The 22465-nt window shown below is 41.2% G+C and overlaps 2 protein-coding genes across 4 annotated transcripts; both read right to left on the reverse strand.

Annotated features, from left to right (window-relative positions):
- Positions 1 to 163: 163 nt before the first annotated feature.
- Positions 164 to 8749, reverse strand: rel (v-rel avian reticuloendotheliosis viral oncogene homolog). 2 transcript variants are annotated; one of them, XM_027022614.2, is made up of 10 exons: positions 8651 to 8722; positions 8064 to 8084; positions 7036 to 7175; positions 6775 to 6923; positions 6045 to 6136; positions 3526 to 3666; positions 2562 to 2666; positions 2087 to 2302; positions 1785 to 1886; positions 164 to 1679 (listed from the first exon to the last, which is right to left on the reverse strand). In XM_027022614.2, the coding sequence occupies exons 1-10, from the start codon at positions 8655 to 8657 to the stop codon at positions 847 to 849; spliced, it is 1806 nt and encodes a 601-aa protein (XP_026878415.1). In that variant the 5' UTR covers positions 8658 to 8722; the 3' UTR covers positions 164 to 846. The 2 variants fall into 2 exon arrangements, with proteins under 2 accessions (XP_026878415.1, XP_026878416.1); XM_027022615.2 differs by lacking the exon at positions 8064 to 8084 and having other exon boundaries at positions 8651 to 8749.
- Positions 8750 to 9869: 1120 nt separating this feature from the next.
- papolg (poly(A) polymerase gamma) lies at positions 9870 to 20067 on the reverse strand. Of its 2 annotated transcripts, none has more exons than XM_027022611.2 (22): positions 19927 to 20067; positions 18589 to 18756; positions 17651 to 17717; positions 17485 to 17566; positions 17267 to 17376; positions 17124 to 17177; positions 16928 to 17039; positions 16719 to 16808; positions 15615 to 15753; positions 15421 to 15493; positions 15186 to 15306; positions 14996 to 15080; positions 14837 to 14890; positions 14486 to 14605; positions 13275 to 13384; positions 13050 to 13174; positions 12776 to 12939; positions 12568 to 12668; positions 12184 to 12380; positions 11507 to 11587; positions 11324 to 11383; positions 9870 to 11250 (listed from the first exon to the last, which is right to left on the reverse strand). In XM_027022611.2, the coding sequence occupies exons 1-22, from the start codon at positions 19941 to 19943 to the stop codon at positions 11152 to 11154; spliced, it is 2229 nt and encodes a 742-aa protein (XP_026878412.2). In that variant the 5' UTR covers positions 19944 to 20067; the 3' UTR covers positions 9870 to 11151. The 2 variants fall into 2 exon arrangements, with proteins under 2 accessions (XP_026878412.2, XP_026878413.2); XM_027022612.2 differs by having other exon boundaries at positions 19917 to 20067.
- Positions 20068 to 22465: the final 2398 nt, after the last annotated feature.

Consider the following 22465-nt stretch of genomic DNA (forward strand, 5'->3'; position numbering starts at 1 on the left):
CCCGCCCCACAAGTTATAGATTACTTACCTGTGTGTGGACTAAACCAGTTTAACCTCCATTTACATGACTGATAAATCCACTGTGGACAAACCAAGCAGGTTGAAAAAGTCATTTTCGGAATAAATTCAACATCACTAAGTTTTCTCTGAAATAGCACCCAATTAATTTTTTATTTGAATATCATTTTATTGTATAAAAAACAAAGGTCACAATGCATTCAGAAAAGTACAAAGGTCAATTTGAAAACCATCTTGATTTCACTGTGAAGCTGAAACAAGTACACCTCACCAGAATAAGCAACAAAAACATTCTTTGCCAGTTCATATAAAAACAAGCAGAAAAATATCAACATTGTGTTCTAAAGGCATAACATATCTTTAGTTATTTTCAAAGGCTGTATGTAGCTATCTTGCTTTTTAAACATAGTATTTTGAGAACTTTGGATTGCTTAATATGACATAGCCATTACCCAGGGTCTGACACTCCCTGCAAGTTCCAGAGAACAGACTTACTCTGCCACACTTGAGAAAGTCTGGACAAGTTTTCCAGAATATTCCCAAATATGACCTTCAGCATCTATGTACATAAATGTTCATTAAAGTCATGCTGCCTTTTCGATACCACAGTGGTGTCCTACAGTAATTGCTGCTTCACACTTAAATGAGCTCACCTGATCAAGGGGTAATAAAAGTAAAACATAAAGCATATAGTAGAGCCTATATTAGCAAAATAATGGTTCTGGTTACCAAATCTCAAAACAGCAAACAAAATGTAACACATTTCATATTCATATCCATGACGAACTTGATGTCCTCTGTATTGTTCCACCAAACTGTGGGGTGCTGTTACTCTGGAAAGAAGGGCCAAGACATGCCATCCAGATTGCCCTCATGTACCATTCCACTGATGGGATAGCAAGGATGCTGGGTGTTTCTCTGCCCTGGCCCACCCACTGCACCACTGGCTGCCTGTCTCATCGTCTCCTGACCACTACCGTTGGCAGTTGGGTAGTTGAGCACAGTGAAAGACTGTGTGCAGTCAGAGTTGGAGTTACTAGGACCCAGCATGGTCAGGTTACTCTGCCCTTGAGGCTCTTGTTTTAAATGAAGAGTTGTCTGAGGGACCACCAGGCTCTGGAGCATCTCACTGCCATCCTGGCTCTCTCTGTATGGGTAGCTCATCACCATAACCCCGCTTGTACTTGCTGCACCATTCTGTGTCCCTGGAGCTGGTGAGACGAAGTTGTTGTACCAGACGCCTTCCCCTGCAGGCAGGGCTTCCTTCCTATGGAGAATTTGCTGGGGGTGAAGTAGGCTCTGCTCCTGCTGCTCCTGCTGGGATTGGCTGGCTGAAGGACCTTGGTCAAGAAACTCCAGATCTGTTGAACTCAGTAAAGGCAGACTGCTTCCACTCTCCCCTGTAGTGGTTAGGGTGGGAGCTGGGTTAACCGGGTTCAGCTGTTGCATAGCCATCCCATTACTGGGCCCTGTGCTGCTACTTGCTGTGCTGAAGTGAAGTGAAGAACCGTGCCACTGTGCATGACTGAACGGTGCTGGAGCTGGAGAAGCCGAAGACGAGGTCACCATGGGGTGAGGCTGATAGGGACTACTGTACATGCTTTGTTGATTTTGTCTCATCATACCAGTGCTAGGGTGCTTTGGATAGTAATTTGTTGGCTCTGAGGAAAATGAATGTAGGACAATATTATACCCAGCAGTGAGTGGGGCTTTTTAAATATCCGAACCATTATTTAAATGTTGCCAAAAAAAGACCAGTTCCTTACCAGTTTTAATTCTTTGGGGCATCATTGGTTTTGGCGGAAAACTGGAAAAGGACTTCATCAGATTCTCTATTTTGCGTTTCTTCTCTCGGCAGCCATAAGGATCTGAAAGAAATCAACATATTCTGAACTTGGGAACAGCAGTTTCAGCATGAAGTTGTCAAGCACCCTTTAAGGGTTTGTTTGTTTTTTTTATTGTAACCGCAAATACAGTTATAACAGCTGCAGATTTGACCATCCATGTGAAACACGTCCAATATGGAACTTTAAGGGCCAAGTTTAAGTGAATGCAAAAGATGTCTTACCTTTGTCATCGGGCAGGTAGCGGAATTCCATGGGTTCGCTCACCTCCTGGTCAGTGGGACGGCGCAGCTGCATGCGCACGGTGACGGGAGACGTGATGGAGGTGTCGCAGTAGGCAGGCGTGCGGAACACGATGGCTACCTGCCTGTGCACGTCTGCCTGGGAGAAGGAGCCACGGGCCTCCCAGGTCTGGGTGAAGAAGCGCACCTCTATGTCATCTAGAGTGAGGAATAAAGCATGGAGGGATGGGGATGGGGAAGGATGGATGACGCAGTGGTGTGTTAACAGCAGGCATGAGGAAAAAAGCATGGCTCTGCATATTCATGAATGCCTCATTGCACTGCAGTGTGAAGAGAAGATGAAAAACAAAGAATAAAATGAAAAATGGATGAAAGAGTGAAAACTGTGGATGAAAGAATGAAAACTGAAAAATATGATTTAGGATCGTTCTAGGTGGTGTGTAAAAAAGGTTTCTACCTTTCTGCACTTTGTCACAAAGAAGGAAGATCTCATCGCCACCCTTCACGCTGCCACTGTTTTTATTGACCCGGCAGATGCGCAGCTCAGCTGTGTTTGGGGCCCCTGCAGAGCAACGAAGGCAATGAGGTCACTGCTTAAAAGGTCAACGCAGTATTCTTAACATAAGACCGGGAGACCAGGAGAACAAAGACGAGCATGAGCTGACGAGAAGGCTGGAGATTCCTGCGTCACTGTGAACTGTTGGTTAAAGCGTCAAAAATCCCAAGCTCTCTGCTGCATCAGGAAGTGAGTGAAGCAGTTGAGTCTACACCAGACAGACAGGTCCTGTTTTCTAGCTGCAGGGTGCGGCTGATTAGTACTTCCGCTTTTGAGTTCTTATGTGCAAAGGTGTCTGCGAGGGGGAGCTTAGCATGTCTTAAGAACAGTGTTAGGTATAGTTCAGATTTGACTACTATATGATATTTTTCAATCCTCTTACTTGGCCTGAAGAACACATTCTCCCAACATCCTAAAAAAATGCCTTCCTCAGCTCCACCCTGCTTTTATCCTCTGTGATTGCATTTGTAGTGTGGACAGGTGCAGTGGCCATAAAAAGCCTTAGCTTCCGCTGTGCACTGAACGCACACTGCTAGAGACTCAGGAAGTGCTGAATGAGGTTATGCTTCACTTCCTGTGATGTATACCAGTGACTGCTTTATGACATCTGCAACATTATACAAGACAGACTTGGCCAAAGCTCTAGTCTGCCTTTTGAAGCATCCAAAAACCGAGAAAAAAAACCCATCCCGATGCTTCATTTTTTCATACGGTGTTCTGGAAGCTAATGCAGAGTTTATTTATGAACCACAGGGCAGACTAAACATCTCAGCATATCACAAAGATAATGAACCAAATCAGCCAGGATCTGTTTGACTCCAGTGCTCTTCAGTCACCGTGGGAGATGTGTTTGGTGGCTACTCACGGTTGTCATAGATGGGGTTAGAGATGACAGGAGGTATGGCGATGCTGTAGCGTCCACTCTCATCCTGCAAAAAGACCTGGAAGCACAGACGCACCACATTCAGGTCATACTCCTCCGTCTGCAAGAGCTGCTCCCGGGGCACTGGACACACACACAGACACACACAAGTAATGTTAGTATACATCAGTGAGACCTCACTGTACTTTTCTGTTCTCATCATAAGGAAGATGTTGAAAGTCAGAGGTTGGCAAGTAAAGAAAAATCCAGCGTCAGCCAATACACTATTTTAATTCGATCTCGGATAATCTTGAATATCTCTGAGCAACACTACGTCATACTGTAGCAAACACTACTCAGCGGTATCCCCAGGTATGTCACTGCAGACGTGCCCACGCACAATGGGTGAACATCTAGAGACACGCGCACACACACGCACATCCCACACAAAATGCGTGTGAAGTACGTGCATGGCAAGCCCACTTGTTCTCTCTTTCATAGCTGACTGCTGTGACGTGCGGGTGACAGCCTGAGGTGAGATCATGGCAGGTGGAAATATTACAGTGAACCGAAAACCAAGAGGGGCCGAGGACGGATGACGACTCAGCAGCACAGAGGCTGCTACCCTGACCTTGTGAGCCCCACCTCTGCTTAGGAAAAAGAGAGGGAGAGGTGGATAGACAGAGAGATGTGGTGTGCATGAAGAGAGACCCACACACAGAAACACACAGCTAGGTAGACCGATAACTGATAAACAGAGAGTAGGTGGGTGAGGGTGAGTGGGTGTAGAATAGAGGCAGAGTGTGAAAATGCAGAGGTTGTATGCATGCATCATTTTGTGTGTGTGTGTGTGTGTGTGTATATATATATATATATATATATATATATATATATATATATATATATATCGGTGTGTATATACATGTTTGTGTGTGTGTGTGCGCATAAAGAGACAGACACATAGATGAGCAAACAATTCTTGTGGGTGTGGAGAGGGTGAACATTTGGGTTAATGTAGGCAGATGGGAGATGAATTGCACAGAGAGGGTGTACCAGACATAGACGGAGAGAGCAAGCTAGAGAATAGCTGATCTTCTATGCAGTTAGGTTAAACCAAAGCCAATCATGTTCACATTCATTACCGCCACAGTCAGATATTACCTAGATTTTCAAAAAAAGTTCATTACAAGTCATATGCTGTTACTGCATGAGTCACTAACAGGCCACTAACAGCGGGACAGCATTAATGAAAGTGAGATCATTATTGGCAGGTCCTTCCCTTCACATGACCAAAGCAACTACTAATATCAAAAGCAATATCAGTACTATAAAGGTAACCAGAAGAATTATTTTATTCATTCTATACACAGTATGGTAGATTACTCTAAATGTGTCACACCTCTGAACAGAATGAATTTTATTGAGTTTAGGGAGCAGATGAGTGGGCCAATATCACCATCTCAGGAAGTGCTGAACTCTCACAGCTGAAGCGAGAGTGATCAGCAAGCCACCTTGGAGATGAACAAAGTGACCAAGAGGAAGTATTAACAGGACAATGTCAGTTGTGAAATGTCCATCTCCACTGACAACCTGACACTCAGAGAGCCTCCCCAACCATGAGGGGCTACCAGGGCTTGAGTGCTATTGTGGGCTCCAAGATAGAAGCCTTCTATGAATGGTCTCCTGCGTCCAGCCCCTAGGGCTACACTGAGGTATGACAAGCCACAGCAACATAGCACCTTTAAAGAAATCTGGATGCTGTGCTGCCAAAGCATCCATAACAGATAACAAATCCATAACAGATGAGAAAAAGGCCTTCTTTCACCAGCTTCAGACATGAGCTTTATGAGATCCTTGTTCTACCTCTGTGTTACTGAACCTTGAATAAGGCACTAACTACATACTGAGAAAGAACATTAATTATTGAAGGCTGTAAAGAACATTTTAGTGTGAGCCAAAACCATTATTTGACAATCATTACAGAGCTTCTATGACGAGAGCCAACCTGATACTAAGAGGACCTTGGATTCTACCTACACCCTTGTGTTGAGTGTGCCAACAGTAATACCATGACGATACTGATGCCTGTGTATTTTTGCAATTTTATAATATTTTGCTGTATTGTTCATATGTAAAATTCAATTGTTTCCAAAACACTAACATCACAACTTAATAGTTTTGAAAAATATAATTAACAATTCTATAGCTTCTACTTCCTATTAAGCAACATAAATAAATATTTTTACACTATTCCTACTCTGAATAAATTCCCCCTGATCACATGCCATGCAACAGCACAGACAATTGTGCAACATAATTGCCTAAAAGGAGAACTGACTTCTCTTCTCTTACCCTACTGATACCACTGCAGCCTGAACACACAGTAATTACAGCAGTAATCAAAAGGAAGTCACTGGTAAGTAAGTTGTAGTGATTTACAGAGACTTGATCTGAATTTATTTGTAAGGTTGATTTACTTGATACATTAATACAAAAAGGAAAACTTTAGAATCAGATCTCACCATTGAAAGGGTTGAGGCCTCGGTTTACTCTCTGCATAATGGCATCCCTAACTTCTCTTCTCCTTACACACTGGATACCCAGGTTCTGGAAGCTGGGGAAACAAATCAACTGGCAGTTAATTTAAGTGCATATTCTCAAAGAGAAAGTCCATAGATTGGTCACAGTCCATAGTTAAATGCTGCCAGCAATTTAAATACCACTACTAATCAAACTAAATCTACTTCTAGAGAAGTCTAGAATTTTAAACCATAAGAGATGGATAGTCAGATTATTTTGAGGGCTGGACAGTATACTGCAGCTCTTAGCTACACATTTTGCATACTAGGGGAATTCCCTCACTGCTTTCCTTCCCTAAAACAAATTTTTATATTAAAAAAAGATGGACAGACCTTTTAAGGAGATCTGTAGCAGCATGCACATTGTGTGTTAGGTGGGTGTATTGCATTCTGAGATTAAACTCCACAAAGAAAGCGGGCAGGAATGACTGATGTGGAGCACAGTAATGTTTTAACCTCATTGAGAAAGAAATGGCGACACGACAAAAAGATACTCTAAACAAAACAGAAACGTATTTTCTAGTCTTCCTGTGCACTGGAAAAAAATTATGTACAAGAAGTTTGTATGGTGCAGTGTGAACAGATGCTTAGCTATAGTTAAAGGTCACAAAGAGACTCTGCTCATACAGTTGTAATGTGTTGATGGTGGAATTAGTTGGTGGTGTAAACTTACGCAACAACTCTGCGCTCGGGTCCAAATTCGGCCTCATAGTAACCATCCTTGCAGTCTTTTCCCACCAGGTCATGTGGATGTGGTCTGTACGGCTCGTTTTTAGTCACCAGAGACACACGCACTTTCCCTTTCCCACAGGTATTCAAAATCTAAATCAGCAGAGAGTTAAGAAGCTAGATAAGGAAGACCTGTCAGCATAGGAATGATGACAAGAAAAGGACTGTAGGAATCTTTAAGACAGTTGAGGGGGTTGTACAGTACCTGAATGCTAGGGTATGTCCTGTTATTGTCCGAGCTTCTCTCGCCAGGTATGCTTCCTGCTGAACGGCCTTCGCACTTATATCGGAAGCGCATTCCTCTTTGTTTGGGTTGTTCAAAGATCTGAACACAGGGCTCTCCCACTAATTAGAAATGGGGACAGACAGCGAACAGGGGTAAGACAATTTTCATTCCAGTAATCTACAGTCTACATCTGTAAGCTTTAGAATGAATACACAGTGAGAATTATGGACAGCCCCCTTTGCAAAACAAAAGACAATACAAAAATGTTTAACAGAAGCATAATGACAAGATTATCTATTAGCTGGAAGTTACAGGTCACAAGAAAGACTGCTAAACTCTAAACATCTGCAGACCACAGAAATTCTCTCAGAACCTGATTACAACCACAGCCAACACAAACTAAAATCAAATAATTTCCCCCATGCTACACCTGTTGGTATACACCACTCAAACTCTCCCCTGTCAGTAGACCACAGAGTAAGATTATGATTATCAAGGTTTCTTCACACACCTGCTTGGACACAGATGTTGGAGACAGGTGTGTGGCGAGAGATGTTCCTGTTTTCTTTCTCTTGTTACAAACACACTGACATTTTTAAAAGCATACCAGGCATTATGCCTTCTCGTTTTAACACGAGAGATTTTTAGCAAATCCTACTAAACAGGATTCCCAAACTGCAGTAGTATGCCAAGCATGAGGTGGTGTGCACTCAGGCTCCACACTCCAGTTTTCCATGAGACAGATACAGGAAGTGTAGTGCAGTGACTATACAGAGCTGACCTCACTCACTTATACCTGCTCTGCATGCAACACAGGAAATGACAAACTCAGCAAACCACCCATAGCAAAAAGAGGGAAGTAGTTATAAAAAAAAGGTGTGTGTGTGTGTGTGTATTAAAAAAAAAAAAAAAAAAAAAAAAAAAAAAAAAAAAAAAAAAAAAGCATGTTAGTTGTAGATTTAAAACAAACAACGCTTGGCAAGGCAGTGATCATATTAATAACTTACTGTTCAGTACGGGAAAATGAGCTGTACAAGAAAAACAAATCATGAATACATTAAATAAATACGTAAATTAAAAGCAAAATTAAGACATTTCCTATCAGTGCGTCTAATGGGAACTTGAACAAACAGTTGACAGGTTCCTCATTTTGATTTCCTGGTATGGATTTGTCAGTCATGGATTTCATACCCTCTGTAAACTTAGACATGAACCTTTATGCGAAAATGTGAAACTAATTTTTGATAAGGGTAAATATGAAAAATCCTTTTCATGTTCTTCCTATACGACACTCTCTCAGTTGTGAAAAAGGAAGAAATCATTAAAGTAATGAACCAACTAGCTATCTGGTTCTTTAAGTAAGCTACTGAACTCGGAAAATTCGTGATATTAGACAAGCTAGTTGTATATGATACTTCACTAACAATCTGATCAGTGCAGCCACTAAACGGTCAATATCGATCACTCTAAAAACTCATTGCGTTAGTTTTGGAAGGGTGTGGAGCGCAATTCATTCTGTTTATCAAGAAAAAACTATACGAAGTACCGATTCAAATGAGTGTATCTACTTAAATCTTCAAACACCGTTACTCACCATCCATTCCGAGGACACTCTTGTAGCACCTTACTGTACGTGCGTCAGGTCTGGAGTGAATGAGTGAAGCTTTGCTCCAAAATCCAAGACGCCCGGGAATTCCCCGCACGTCGGCCACGCCCCTCTCCTTTTTACCACACAGATTGTATATTGCGCAGTCAAATTATAAATAACACGTGTAGATTATTTTATTAATGTCAGAAGAAACGGCAGAAAGTTAGTAATGGTAAATGTATTTACAACGGTAAAAGTGAACCTCAGATTAGTATTTTAATTCAGATGATAAAAATGAATGATAAAGGTCATGGCAAAAGTCAAAACTGAACCCGTGCATGAGATCATAAAATGACAAACTGCACATTTTGCATTATCATGATGCGCTACCTGATGGATTTATATTTTTATAAACTTTGTTTGGTTGTATAAACCGCATTGATCGTACCACTTCAACAAACCGCCTACCCCCAAATGAGAGTTGAAATACACCGGTCTGTTAAACGGCCAGCCGGGAATAATCTGCTCACACAGATTAAGGTGGTTGCTTGGGTTGAATATCCGAGGCACTTTAGAATTTTACACGAGATTAAACGCGTCGTGAGGGGTAATCCCCTTGTGACGTCACTCGCCCACACGGATGAATGGGAATCTCCCAGAAAACACCACGAACGAGGAAGTTTGTTTCGGACAATAAAACCAATGTTCATCATTTTGCCAATACACAAGATAAAAAAACAAAAAAACAAAACAAAAAAACGTTAAATGTACATACGTGAAGTAGGACAGGCTGAGGAAACAGAAGGGTAAAACTGCGTCAGAATTATTCTCTGCTGCAGGCTACAATCAGTTAGTGCACGAATCGCCCTACTATAAAAGAAACCCCATAGAAATGAAAGAATGGTCAAACTGATTTAAAAGTAGACTGATTACATTATCCATCACTCGCTTGCAGATGCGAAAACATCTGAAACTATAGAACCGTCTTAAAATATTGATCAAAGACCCGCCAGAAATAAAAGTTTTTCCGCGGTCATTAAACTTTGTCGAGAACCATGTGAAAGCGCTTTAAGTTTACGTTGGTAAGGTTTCAGCCAATAGGGGTTAAAGGTGCAAAAAGTATTATTCCACAAAAGTTCCTATAGGGAAATATGCTACTCTATGTAATACAAAGGAATTTACAGAGTTCTATAAACAGCTAGAGGAGCAACAAACAGCAGTCTCATTATGGGGTTTTGTGAATTTTATGATCTCAGTTTAAAGGAGGCAGAATACATTACATACAAAAATATGTTTTGAAATACAACTTTTGCCCTACAAAAAACAAACAAAAACCCAAAAAACAAAAAAAAAAACAAAACAAAGACGTGTGAAATTATATATAAAGTATTTTGAAATGACTATATTCAAAGCTGTGTGTAACTGACATTCTGAAGAATCTGCAACTGCAATGCCTGCGATATAAAAATTACATGGTACAAATAAGCAAATGTAAATAAAAGGTAAAGGAACCCCCCCCCCCCCCCAAATGAACAGTAAGCCTCTTTAAATACATATAGATGTGTCTTTCAATACCTATGGGACAGAACAACTGTTTGTGGAAGGAAAAACAGCATCAGGAAAAGCACATTTCTCCTTTTGTCTTTGTTCTCACTGAAATTAAGATGATGCTTCCAAAGAAACCTCCATGGGAGGCGCAGGGGTGAAGCCCTAAACTCAGGGAATAAATTTCACATACATTCACTTCCACACACTCACTTCAGTCTGAGGTCATTCAGCAAAGCTATAAACCATTTCTGCAACAACAACAAAAAAAAAAAAAAACACACACAAACAAAACCAAACCACAAGCTTAGTCATGACCTGCTCAGTAATCACGACCCTCCAACCATACGCAATGGACTCTTGCACTCTGTAGCCGGTACAGTAAATGCATCCATGATGGTCCAGTGGGCTGAGCTCAGTAAATTGGTCATGGTTATGACAATACAGGCCACTTGCACCTCCCCAGTCCTCCTGAAAGCCCTATCAGAACCTACACAGTGATGACAAGACTGAGGAGGAATAACAAAACATTCTATTTTACAGGAAGAACTTTTTTTTTTTCCTTTTTCTTTTTTTTTTTTTAAACTTGTTAGTAAAAACTACATCAGAATGGTATAGAAAGACTAACAATGATTTTTAAACGCATTATATACAAACTACATCTACTGTACAATTTCACACACTCGTTCACTTAGCAAGCATTTTGACACATTAAGGCGATATTAAAAAAAAAAAAAAAAATTTAATAGTCTCATACTTTACACTCATAACATCTTACAACGTCATCAGAAAGATCAGATGAGTGCCTGTGGCAGCCAGAATTTAAAAGCACTCTTGTTGACCACAGTAGTCTGGCTCTCACAAGCAGCCTTTACACGCTCAGCTCTCTGAAGGAGGTTAAATTAGGAAGCAGGAAAAATAATCCCGGAGTGGCTGCCACATTCCTTGTGGAGAGTTCACCGTTACCGGTTAAGAGTGAGCCTGATTGAGTTCTTAATGACGCGCAGATTACTTGTAGGAACTGGAGAAGATGAATCTGGCAGTTCCTTACTGGGCAGTCTCTGAAAACATGGACACACTAGTCACAAATAATTCTTATTCAGTGTTTTGAATAATAAAGAATATATGACATACCTGGGTCCTTGATGTATCAATAGTTGGAATGGGCATAGGCTTTGTAACCGCAGCACCCTCCTGTTAGAAATGGGATGTGTAACATGTTATTCCTTTAAAAAAAAAAATTATTGTTGGGTGATAAAGGTGGATATAGTGAAATACTAAAATAGGCTAATCAAAATGAACATGGATTACAATTACCACTGTAGGGGTGTCTACTAGATCCTGTCCGTTACTGGGGGGTGGGTATGGTTCTTTAAATGCAGAATCATCCGAGAACATCTGGTAAACAAACGAAGTTTGAATGTTCTTATTGTGCACAGCCAAGTTCTACATATATTTAACTGCAATACTTCAAAAGAAAAACAAAAACACTCAACACAATGGCTGAGAGAACACAAAATAACCTGAAATTCTATACTGACCAAACCCCATGCAAGATATACAGATGATTATCCAGTTCACCAGGGGTACAAGTCTCTGACACCACAACAACTATGAGCCTTTAGAAATTTATTTAAATCATAAAGATCACCTCCATTTGTTTATTTGGTATAACGGAGAATTACTTGAACAAAACCACCCAGATACATACTGTAAATACAACAGTAAAACTTATTTACATAATATTGAAACACAGGCAATAAAAACAACTCATGTTGCCGATATAGAACATTTTTAAACGTAAAAGTAGGCAGACAACTGTGTACTAGGAAGGAAGAAAAAAAAAAAAAGGGTGCATACTTAATTGAATAATGAATGAAGTCCACTTACCCTCAGTTCAGGAAGCCGCAAAACAACGGAATGCTCAAACAGTCCGTACAAACATCTCGTCTCTCCAATTGCAATGAAATGGTCCTATGAAGAGTGTTTATTACCTGCTCTGTGTCTTTGAGTTTTTTGGGTGGCTCCTCCAGTGACGGTGAGTGGGGTCTCTTGGGGGCAACACCGTTGAGGCCATTGGGCAGGTCAGGTGGGCTGGAAGTGGGTGAGCTCATACGTGGGATGACGCTTCGGCCCACCACTGTGGGGATGGTGCTGCTTACAGGGGCTGCTGTGGGCTTGGCTGAAGGCTCTGAGATGGAAGAGGGAGCAAGTGTGAAGAGAGGTCGGACCAAATTCTCACTTTGTTCTTCCTGCACCAAGATACGGGTAATAGGATGGAACTAAAAGCACGAGCTGATCGAAACAAAGTGGATGTTGAATATTCATCACCATCAGCAATGAAGAGAAAGAAAAGGAACATGACTTTAAGCACTTACTTGCGCCAATAACTGGTATGGACATTCCCTGCTCCTGCTTTGGAGGAGACGAGTCAGAGACTGGGGAGCTATCCACAAACAGTGGTGCCGGAGGGGTGATGCTGCTCAAAATATAACGACACCCACGAAAAAGCGGTGAACAAGCAACACTTAACTGACAGGGTCATTTATGAGTCAGAACATCCCCAGTGGCAGCCGCTTAAGCTACCTGTCATCGGGGCTGGAAGTCGCCTTGCAGACTTTCTTGACTGGGACGGGAGAGCTGAAAGGTGTGCCTGTATCCGTATCTCTGGAGCTGTCCAGCTGGCTGTTGTCCAGAGAGCAGCGCTTTGACCCACCACCATTAGAGCTTCGGTTCAGATCGCCGAGGCTCTAAAGTGACAGCAAAATGACAAATTCACATCAGATGTGAAAGGATTTCCCCGTCAACTGCTGTCACTGTTCGAGCTGACATTCCTATCCTGAGAGAGGGGCATATCTACCTTTTTCTTGCCCCTGTGCACCAGCTCAGAAGGCAGGTACTGGTGCAGCTGCTTTTTCCTAACGTGTGTGGCTTCAATGGTCATGCCCTCCTTCAGCATGTTAATGTTGTTGGCCTGCCTGTACACTGCACAGAAAGCAGAGCCTTCAGTCAAAATGTAATTCCTTTGACAGGAATACTGTAACATGAGTAACAAGGAAACAAATCTGTGGACAGAAGGATTTACCAGTGTCTGTAAAGGACTGGATGTCATAAGTCAAATCAATGTTCACACAGTCAGCATTCTCCAGTTTTTTGAAGATGATTCCAATGAACCACATTGAGACAAAATCATTCCTGTTAAAACAAAAATGACAGCGAAAGCAATCCGTCATCTGGGCTGGAAGGAAAAGAGCTTAGTCTGCTATCGGTAGGGATTATGATGGTTGTTACAGGGCACTCTCTTTAAAATACTTGTTTTATACGTTTTCTTTGGTCTTACCCTTTAAAGTTGTATCATTTGTTATAAAAACAAAGATATATACACCAGAAATAAACAAACAAAACTATAGTTGGGAGATAGCTCAAAACTTGGGTAAAATTTCTGCTCGTGAAAATATGCAAACTCAAAACAGGAAGTTATATCCAGTCTAACTGTTGCTTTAATAAAATCTTAAACCCCAAAGGTTTAATATACTCCAAATATTTTGATTATAAAACAAACAATACACTGAGGATACTGATATTACAGCTTGGTTTCACTCAGTCAATGCCAAAACAGTTACAGCAAATCTACCAATATACTGTCACAGTAGTCAGTGAGTCACGTTACTTCACACAGACTTCTGCTAATCACTGCTCTAATTGTTACCAGCAATGGCAGCAAGTGTTCTTTTGGACAGCTTGGAAACCCGCGACGATGCCGTTTGACGACATGCAACAGAAACTTTAGTTCATGATGGATCAGCAACCCATTATAACACTGGATAAAAGCAACACCACGCTCTGCAGACTCAATCAAGAAGCTGCAGCAATTGTTTAGCGATAAACTTTGCTGGTGTTTTCTGACCATTTATATTATCCTATTCTAAACTTTGGGAGCCTTGAGTTACCCCTAAATGTAGTCAGATTGGGGTTTAACAGGTGTGTCTCCCCCCCCCGCCCCCCCTTTCAATGGGGTCTTATTTCATCAGGTGTCTCAGTGGAATATGAACCATTCAGTGGTTTAAAACCTGATTTTATACCTTGGGGGGGGGATTATATATGAATCATATCAGATGTCAGTTACCCTGTAGGAAACACTGCTGCATACAGTTAAGACGAAAGCCCTGTACCATACCCATGTCTTGGATTTGCAAAACTGCACAGGAGTTCCTCAGAACCTTTTAGATTTGGGCAAGCCCAGCAGTTGAGCAAAGGGCATATTTAGTTAATCCAAAAAGGTCTTGATATACTCACTCGTTTCGACTCTCCTTTGACCAAGGGAATGACTGTGGGTTCACGTGTGCGAGGGTGATGTATTCATTGCGCTCCAGATTACCAACCAGAACCCTGATCTTAGACTCTACCAGCCCAACCCTATGGATGTGAACACATCATCAAGAGTCTGTAGTGCTGCTCGCAGCTCAACAGGCTAGTAAACACATACAAAAGAACTGTCAATGTGCACTAGAAACCTTTTTTTTTTTTTAATCCAAGCATTTTAAAGGATTTTACATGCAAACTGAAACCTTGATCCATGTAACACAAATAATAAATATACTATTACTATCTGACATGTGAAACAACAACAATCACCACAGTAATTACCATTCTAAGTGGTTCTCCTCAGTAGATGCACTGGCAGTGAGAACAATATAATGCCTGTTAAACACACATACAAATGGGTAAACGCATGAATCCCTCAATACACAGAGAGGTCAAGTACTACAGGAGCATTGCTATAGGACACTGCAATCAGCTACTTACTTGTACTTTTGGAAGAAGTTAGGTGGCTCGAACAGCTTGGACCATTCAGCTTTACCCTGAAGGATTTCATCTGTAACCGCAAGCCCTGATAGTAGGGGGTTGGATGATTAAAACTTTTATTTTTTATTTTTAAGAGCACGAAATAGCGAAATATTTGGGGGCTGCGGGTGATTCCCCCTGAGATACAAACCATATTTGAACTCCTCGCTCATAATGGTCCGTGTGGATGTGGAGACATTGTAGGTGGAATTCTGCTGTGGGTATGCAGGCGTGATAATGGGCATTAAATGGTATCGGTCTGCAGGGTTTACCTAGAGAAAGGAACATGAGAAGTAGAAGAATCAGATCTGTGCATTACAGTGAAAACAAGTGGTGGCATTCAGCCACTGGCATTTATAGTTTTAATTTACGAAACACACACACACCCGTGGGTCCCAGACCGGCAGATTCAAATTGCTGTCTTCAGGCTGTTTTAAAAGCACTGGATTTGGCCATTCCCTGATACACAAACCATGTGGAAAATTTGTATTAGAGGAACAAACAAAACAAAAAAAAGCGCAAAAGCAAAAAACACAGAACCAACAGGGCAATTTAAGTCTTTTTTAAAAGGAACACTTACCACTTTGAGAAGACAAGGAAGAACTTGTGCACAAGTGTGGCAGCCACAGCGTTGGGGTAAAGCTGACAGGTTCGGGCCACCAGCATGGCCCAGGACACACCGCCAAGGAAGCCAAGCATGTTGGAGTAGATCCCTCGGCCTAGAAGTGGTGCCAAGAAACGAAGGCACAGAAATGCAGCAGTTGTTACCCCACTATCTTAGAGTCAATTTCATTAAGACTACTTATCGGTCCAAGCCAACTTTACTAAGCCGTCTCAGTTTTCACTCACTGCCTCGGATGCACTTGGATACGTGGGCTCAATGCAAAAAGGTGTAGTAGTTTATCTACTATAAGTAAACAGTAATATCTGCTTTTAATGGAGAGTACTTCTGAGACAGTATTTCTGAGTGCAAAACCAGGCCTGCGTAGAAATTCTCCAACTGTGCACTGCTGCCCCCTGGTGGGCTATATAGGTATTAATTCATAAAAGTGAAGAACGTAATTCACTTAAAGTGAATTGTAATAGCACAAATTTGCGCATTTTTCACTGACTGAATCCTCTGAAAATCCATTTCACAATGATTAGTTCATACCCATGACAGGAAACCAAAAGACAAACTAGTAAATTATTGGATTATTTCATTCATATATTTTTTAATTTTTAAAATAATGCATTAAAAACAGGTGATGAGGAAAAACACTGCATTTTTGGGGAAAGAAATGGGCACTAGAGCACGGAGGATTAAAGAGCAAGCATTAAGAATGTATGTTCTGTTAGCAGAACAATGTTCTTTTATGTCCAGACATGGACAAAGTTTTAGCGATGCACAAAACCACTGTTGCTTTCTTTTGTGTATGGTTATCCCCACACTGATCAAATGAAGATTTCATTAGAAGGCAATAAAACTGTATTGCAAGGGCTGCAGTACGAGTCAGGGCTTTTACTTCATATACATGCAATATGCTGCAAACATGTGCATTCATGAGAACCTCTGACAGCAGACACCTGCTTTCTTCCTTTCAGTGATGTGCACTGAAATGTTAACAACCAGACCTGTGTTGGAATAAACTTGAACTATCAGATTACTAAAAGAAGCTTAATGAAATATTGTAACTACACTTACGCTTAGCCCAAAGTTTGATGGCTCTCAGAGTAAGCCTGAAGTTCTCTTTATTGGGCACCAAGTAGAGGATCTCGTCAGTAACACGGCAACCTGTGTAACAAGTGGCATTTGGTGGTTGGGTAAGCACAAGACTGCCAAAAACAAAAACATCCCCTCCACCACAAAAACAAAAAGACAGAACCGCACCCCACCAAACTTGGGGGAATTACCGTTAAGACTGCGAATGCATCTGATGTCCAAATTTCTGAGCAGAGAGTCCCCTCTCAGATCCAGGTTATCAGGGATGGACTGCAAAGCAAGTCTCGCAAAAAGAAGATCAATCTGTGGAGGAACAAGTGGGGGCTGAATTGAGGAACCTCTCAGACACACAGACACACAACAGCAAGCTCATTGTGACTGCTTTACCTCAATCCCATCAAACTTGAATTTTATCACAGGTACAAATGCATCTTCCACAGCCTAAAAAAGAAGTTTGCAGATGATTCAGATTCCCACACACAAAGATGTACAAAATTAAGCAGCAGATTAAGGCTGAGGCAAGTGCTCACCCGCAGGTCCTTGATCTCCTCATGCTGTTTTAGTTTTTCAAAGAAAGATGAAAAAAAGTCGCTCCTCTCAACATGACGAGGTGCAACACACAGAGCATCAATATCAGCCCCTGTACCACAACAGTACATTTATCACTTAAAACTACATGTCTAGTCAAGTCAGACACATATGAACGTTAAAACTGTTGTGTGCGAGTGACTGACATGACCAAGCATACCTTTCGTGTGCACTCCCAGTCGATAGGACCCAAAGGTAAAAATTTTGCCCCCAACGTTCGCTATAGCTGAAGGTGGCAGGTTCTGAACATACGAAACATTCATTTACAAATCATGTATTGGTCATTAAAATGAATACAGTGCAAAACCCATCTCTTGTAGTTTTACCTTTGATTCACTGATCTCCGCAATCCAATTTTTCACAAATGAATTAAGTTTTCCAAGAACTGCAAGCCTGGAGTTGGAAAAATATTTTTAAAATGTTGAGATTTTATAATATCTAACTAAATAAATAAACAAACAAAACACACTATAATATATACAATATATATCTTTAGTTCTAATCATAATCAACATATACTGAGAGAAATGCATGTTAGCCTGCTACAAATACCTTTTAAATTTATGTAAACAAATAGAAAACCTTAATTGGCGCAATTTGCTGCTGCATGTGTGGATGGGAACATGTCAATTCCATGTATGAGACGCATATGTATCCAATGATAAATTAATATCTACAATCCTTTAAAACTATGACAACAGCTTCAGAAATGGAAAAAAAAACAACCTTGATGTTTCATTGATTTGAAATTAATAACCATTTTCCATTACTGGATATTTGTTTTTGGCTTCAATACCACCACGCTGAGCAGAGAATTTAATAAAAATAAAATACATGCAGATAAGAAAGACTACAATTAAAAATATAAAGCATTTAAACACACCACCTTCAAATAAACTAATTAACAATAGAAATGTTAAAGAATTCTTTATGGAGATTCTGTAAGAAATAAAAGAATTCTTAAAAAGGTTTTTTGATTGAGGTACCCTATAACATTTAACAGCAAAAAACAAAACGAAAAAAACAACCAAACCAAAAAAAACCAAAACAAAAACAGAGTTAGTGTTTCTCTCCGACTAAAAGACAAGCATATCTTAGAAAGTTGTTTTAATGAGAAATAGTGTGTAACTGTCACCATACCATAAAGACAAGATATTATAAACTCGTTCTGAACACAGCCATGCTACACCATCAGGGTACCCCATTAGGGAAATATACACATTGGGCAAATATATTATGACAGCATGACTAACATAACCCTCACCTGTGATTGAGCTCATCTTCATCCTCAAAGACTCCAAAAGGTTTCATAGCCTCTATGAGCTTCTGAGTGTACATGTGGTCAATCTCCCTGGGAAAAGCCAGGCTGATTGATGAAGTGATACCATAGTGTTTCTGAGGCTGCTGCCCGCTAAGCATATTGTTACTGATTCTGGAGATTGGGAAGAAAGATGTACAATTGATGACCATTGCTTCTCAGTAAACATATACCACTGCATAGTTACACAATTTAGTATTAAGCTCAAATGCAACCAGTCAGGAACAGAAACCTGGACTGCTGAAACTCTGGTGAACCGGGTTACAGACCATCAACCTCCACTAGAAAATATATGAGGCATTTCGTCCAAATACAGTAGACAGTCTTAACGAAAAGCGTAAATTACAAACTAACACGAACGAATCCAACTCGTCTTCCCATTAACGTGCAGAGCCACTGCTGAGATAGCTGGTATACCATTAGCCACAAGTGAGCAGACGACCACACACACGTAGCCATCTATAATGCTACATTAGTCGAGAAAGATAAGACTCCACACATCACTACTGCCGTAGCGAAAAGGCACAACGCATGCCTCAACTGCGCTACCTGGCTATCGATCATCAAGCTGTACGTAAAACATGAAGCTGGCCACTCAAGGCAGCCAGCAAGCTGGGTTATAATACCAGCACGATTCATTCGTCGACTCATGCAAATGTCGAGCTATTCCAGGAGCGCTTTTAGTCTTCGGAGCTAACAAGGCTGCTAACCTTGTAACAATCCCACACTGGCTAGCTTAGTTGAGGTTAGCAGCGAGTGACAAACTGAAGTTAACGTTTGAGCTACGCCATATTTACACGGTCGATGTAAACGTACATTGCAATAAAAGTCTCAAACACCTAGAATACAATGATCACAGGTTGCTGGGCACTCTTGTATGGGTGTAGCTAGCTCGCAACAGCTCCAAACACTACATATTACACACAGCTAACTGTAGCTATCTTAGATAGCATGGCTAGCTAACTTTGGTTTGATCCACTAACTTGAACCTCCGATTTGGCTTGTAAACAAATCTAACTTCAAAAGAGAAATTTCAGTTAACAATAAACCTATAACACTGTTGGGCCAGTGGCGTTCGTTTTAAGCGAATGGAGGGGGCTTGTGAAAAGTTGAACGAGAACTATTTTCGTCAAACACACTGCTGGTTGTTGATGTTAAACCTGCTAGCATGCTAGCTACAAACACGTTAGCCGGGTAGCCTAGCCACTGATATCTCGTCATCTTGCCATCACCAGGACACAAAATATTACATTGCTACACGTACAGTGACTTACGGTGACTTACGCTGACATTTCTTTCATGACCCCTCGTAGGTAATACCTTATATTTTCAGCTCACAACAGTAGAAAACATAAACTCAGCCAGCAGCAGCCCCGTCTCTTTTTATAACAATAGTTGCACTCCAATATGGCGCCCACCGGTCCAGAATATCCCGACAAGCTTTGCGCGAAAACAGCAGCGATAACAGAGCGAGGCTCCGTCCCAGAGTCCGCGGGCTTGTGATCTGGTGTGCGCGTTCATGTTCTTTCCTGTAAATCTCCATGTGTGTCACATGTCTCTAAATGTGCCGTAAGATTACATAGCCAATGTTACTTCACTGGCTTTGGTGTGAACTGGGTAGGGCCTTTGAGCTCCACCTTCACTGCTGTGACAACTGAACTGCCCTGGGTGGACTGATCCACTATTTACATGTCACGATGAGGCAGTGCCTATGCGGAAGCATCCGTGGAGTGATTTAGGGTAGTACAAGACACAAACACCTTGAAACCCACTGAACAACAAGTTTTTCCACATGCACTGCTGTAGTCCAGACTTCGCCCCTGGAGATGAGGTATTGGTCTTGTGCCCAACCCACAAGGCATGCTAGTCCCCCAAGCTTAGCAGTAGCCACTGCCAAGCAATTAAAAAGTGCTTTTTGCACTGGAGCCCACTATGCTTACCCCAAAGATGCAGCTTTCATAAGATGCATTTCTCGGTTGTAATGTTACTGAATGGACATTCAGCTACAGCTGGATGCATCTGAGGATGCAACTAGTATATTCTTCAGTCACACATAACATTTCATGTGTAGTGTTAAAAACATTTCAAAAAGCAGAAACCTTGCCAGTGGAGTAGGATTCTGCAGGATTTTGCAGCACCGTGTTGTAAGTACTCATTCTTAGCATAAAATAGCTCATATTGATTTAAAGTAGGCCTATACAAAAGTATGCAAAAATATACAATTTTCTGGGTGATTTACAGGAGTGATTTATATGTATCACACTGGATTCCATCAGAAAGCCATGGCATACTGGTAGAGCCTGGGCAGTCTCAAATATCTGAGACCAAGAGTTCAGGAGGCTTGATTTTGAGACAAAGCTTTGGACTTTGTGCTGGACTGGGGCTGTTAAGAACAGCTTACCCCTTGGTAAGGGAAATCTAAGGCTCTGGGAAAGTGTTGTTTTGGTTCAAGAGTGGTTATTCAAGTATGTTTAGGTTCTGTGTGCCTATTATGATTTTTGGTCTTATTGAATGTTAGTACAGTTCTCTGTGTAAACGCTGTCTATAAATTAAAACTGCTTCACTGGATCTCCTGTCATATCTGTTTCACAAAGCTGATGACAACATGATTTTAAATGTTTCACTGTCATGGTAACAATTTAAAATGTTTGTGTTTATTTATAAAAAAATATATGTCAAGCTCATTCATTTATATGTTTAGGTTCTTGAACGACATTTTGGTCTGTGGTCATCTATCTATATAACAACCAGCTCTTGAACAGATATATATCCCACAGCAATTCAGAATTACAAGCAACAACAGCAATAGCATATGCTGACCTGTATAACAGTATGTGATACAACCAGGTGCTTATAGAAAAACAAATCTCTCTGCTGTAGATGAGATGCTCATCTAGTCTATATGTGTAATAATACATGTGTGATAAAAGATGTAGTTGACTGTCCATGACAGAGAGGCTCATACTGTTTCCTGTTGGACAGGACATTGAAGACCCAGTATTAGACAGGAGTGAGACCACTGAGCTTCCTCAGTTTATCCATGAGAACATCAGGCATGACTGTACTGAAGGCAGAGCTAAAATATACAAACAGCACATGGGTAGAGGGACCATTCAGGTGTTGCAGAATTTTGTGTGGTTACATATTGATGGCATCATATACAGACCTATATGCAAACTGCAGACAATCCTGCGCTATCAGTCATGATTTGAGGTGCTATAAATGGTCTTTTAAAGCACTTCATATCTATAGAAGCTAAGACAACTGGTCTATAGTTACTCAGGCAGGAGATATTCTGTTTTTGGAAACGGGTATGATGGCACAGGTCTTGAAATAGACGTCACAAGACATTGCGCCGGGGACTGATTGAAGGGATCAGTGAGGATGGATGAAGCTGTTTGGGGCAATGCTTGAGTACAGTAGGTGAGACACCTGCTGCTTTCCTAGTCTTTTGGTTCCTGAGAAGCCGGCTGATCTGTTGTCCAGAGATGGTGATGGAGAAGAGGATGCAGATGCTAAAGAGCTGTGAATAAGCACAGGTGAGGTGCGAGAAGGTTTGCAGGCAGCATGCTGTAGGCTGACTGTATACTGTTAAGGCTGGGAGGAAGGAGGAGAGGTAGCTGTCCTTTATGTTTCCAAGCCTGAGTGTAGCTGGTTTTGGGAGTATGGGGGTCTGAAGTGACTTTGGTGCTTTTGGCTTGTAATTGATGATTGTGTGCAGTAGCCCTTTTGCATGTATCTCCACTACTACATGCCCCTTCTTTGGCTATACATTGTTTCCTGAGCTCTGGTTGTTGTTGAGCTTTGGCTGATGTTGTATATG

The sequence above is a fragment of the Electrophorus electricus genome, chromosome 11 (genome assembly GCF_013358815.1).
Source record: "Electrophorus electricus isolate fEleEle1 chromosome 11, fEleEle1.pri, whole genome shotgun sequence".
Lineage (NCBI taxonomy): Eukaryota > Metazoa > Chordata > Actinopteri > Gymnotiformes > Gymnotidae > Electrophorus > Electrophorus electricus.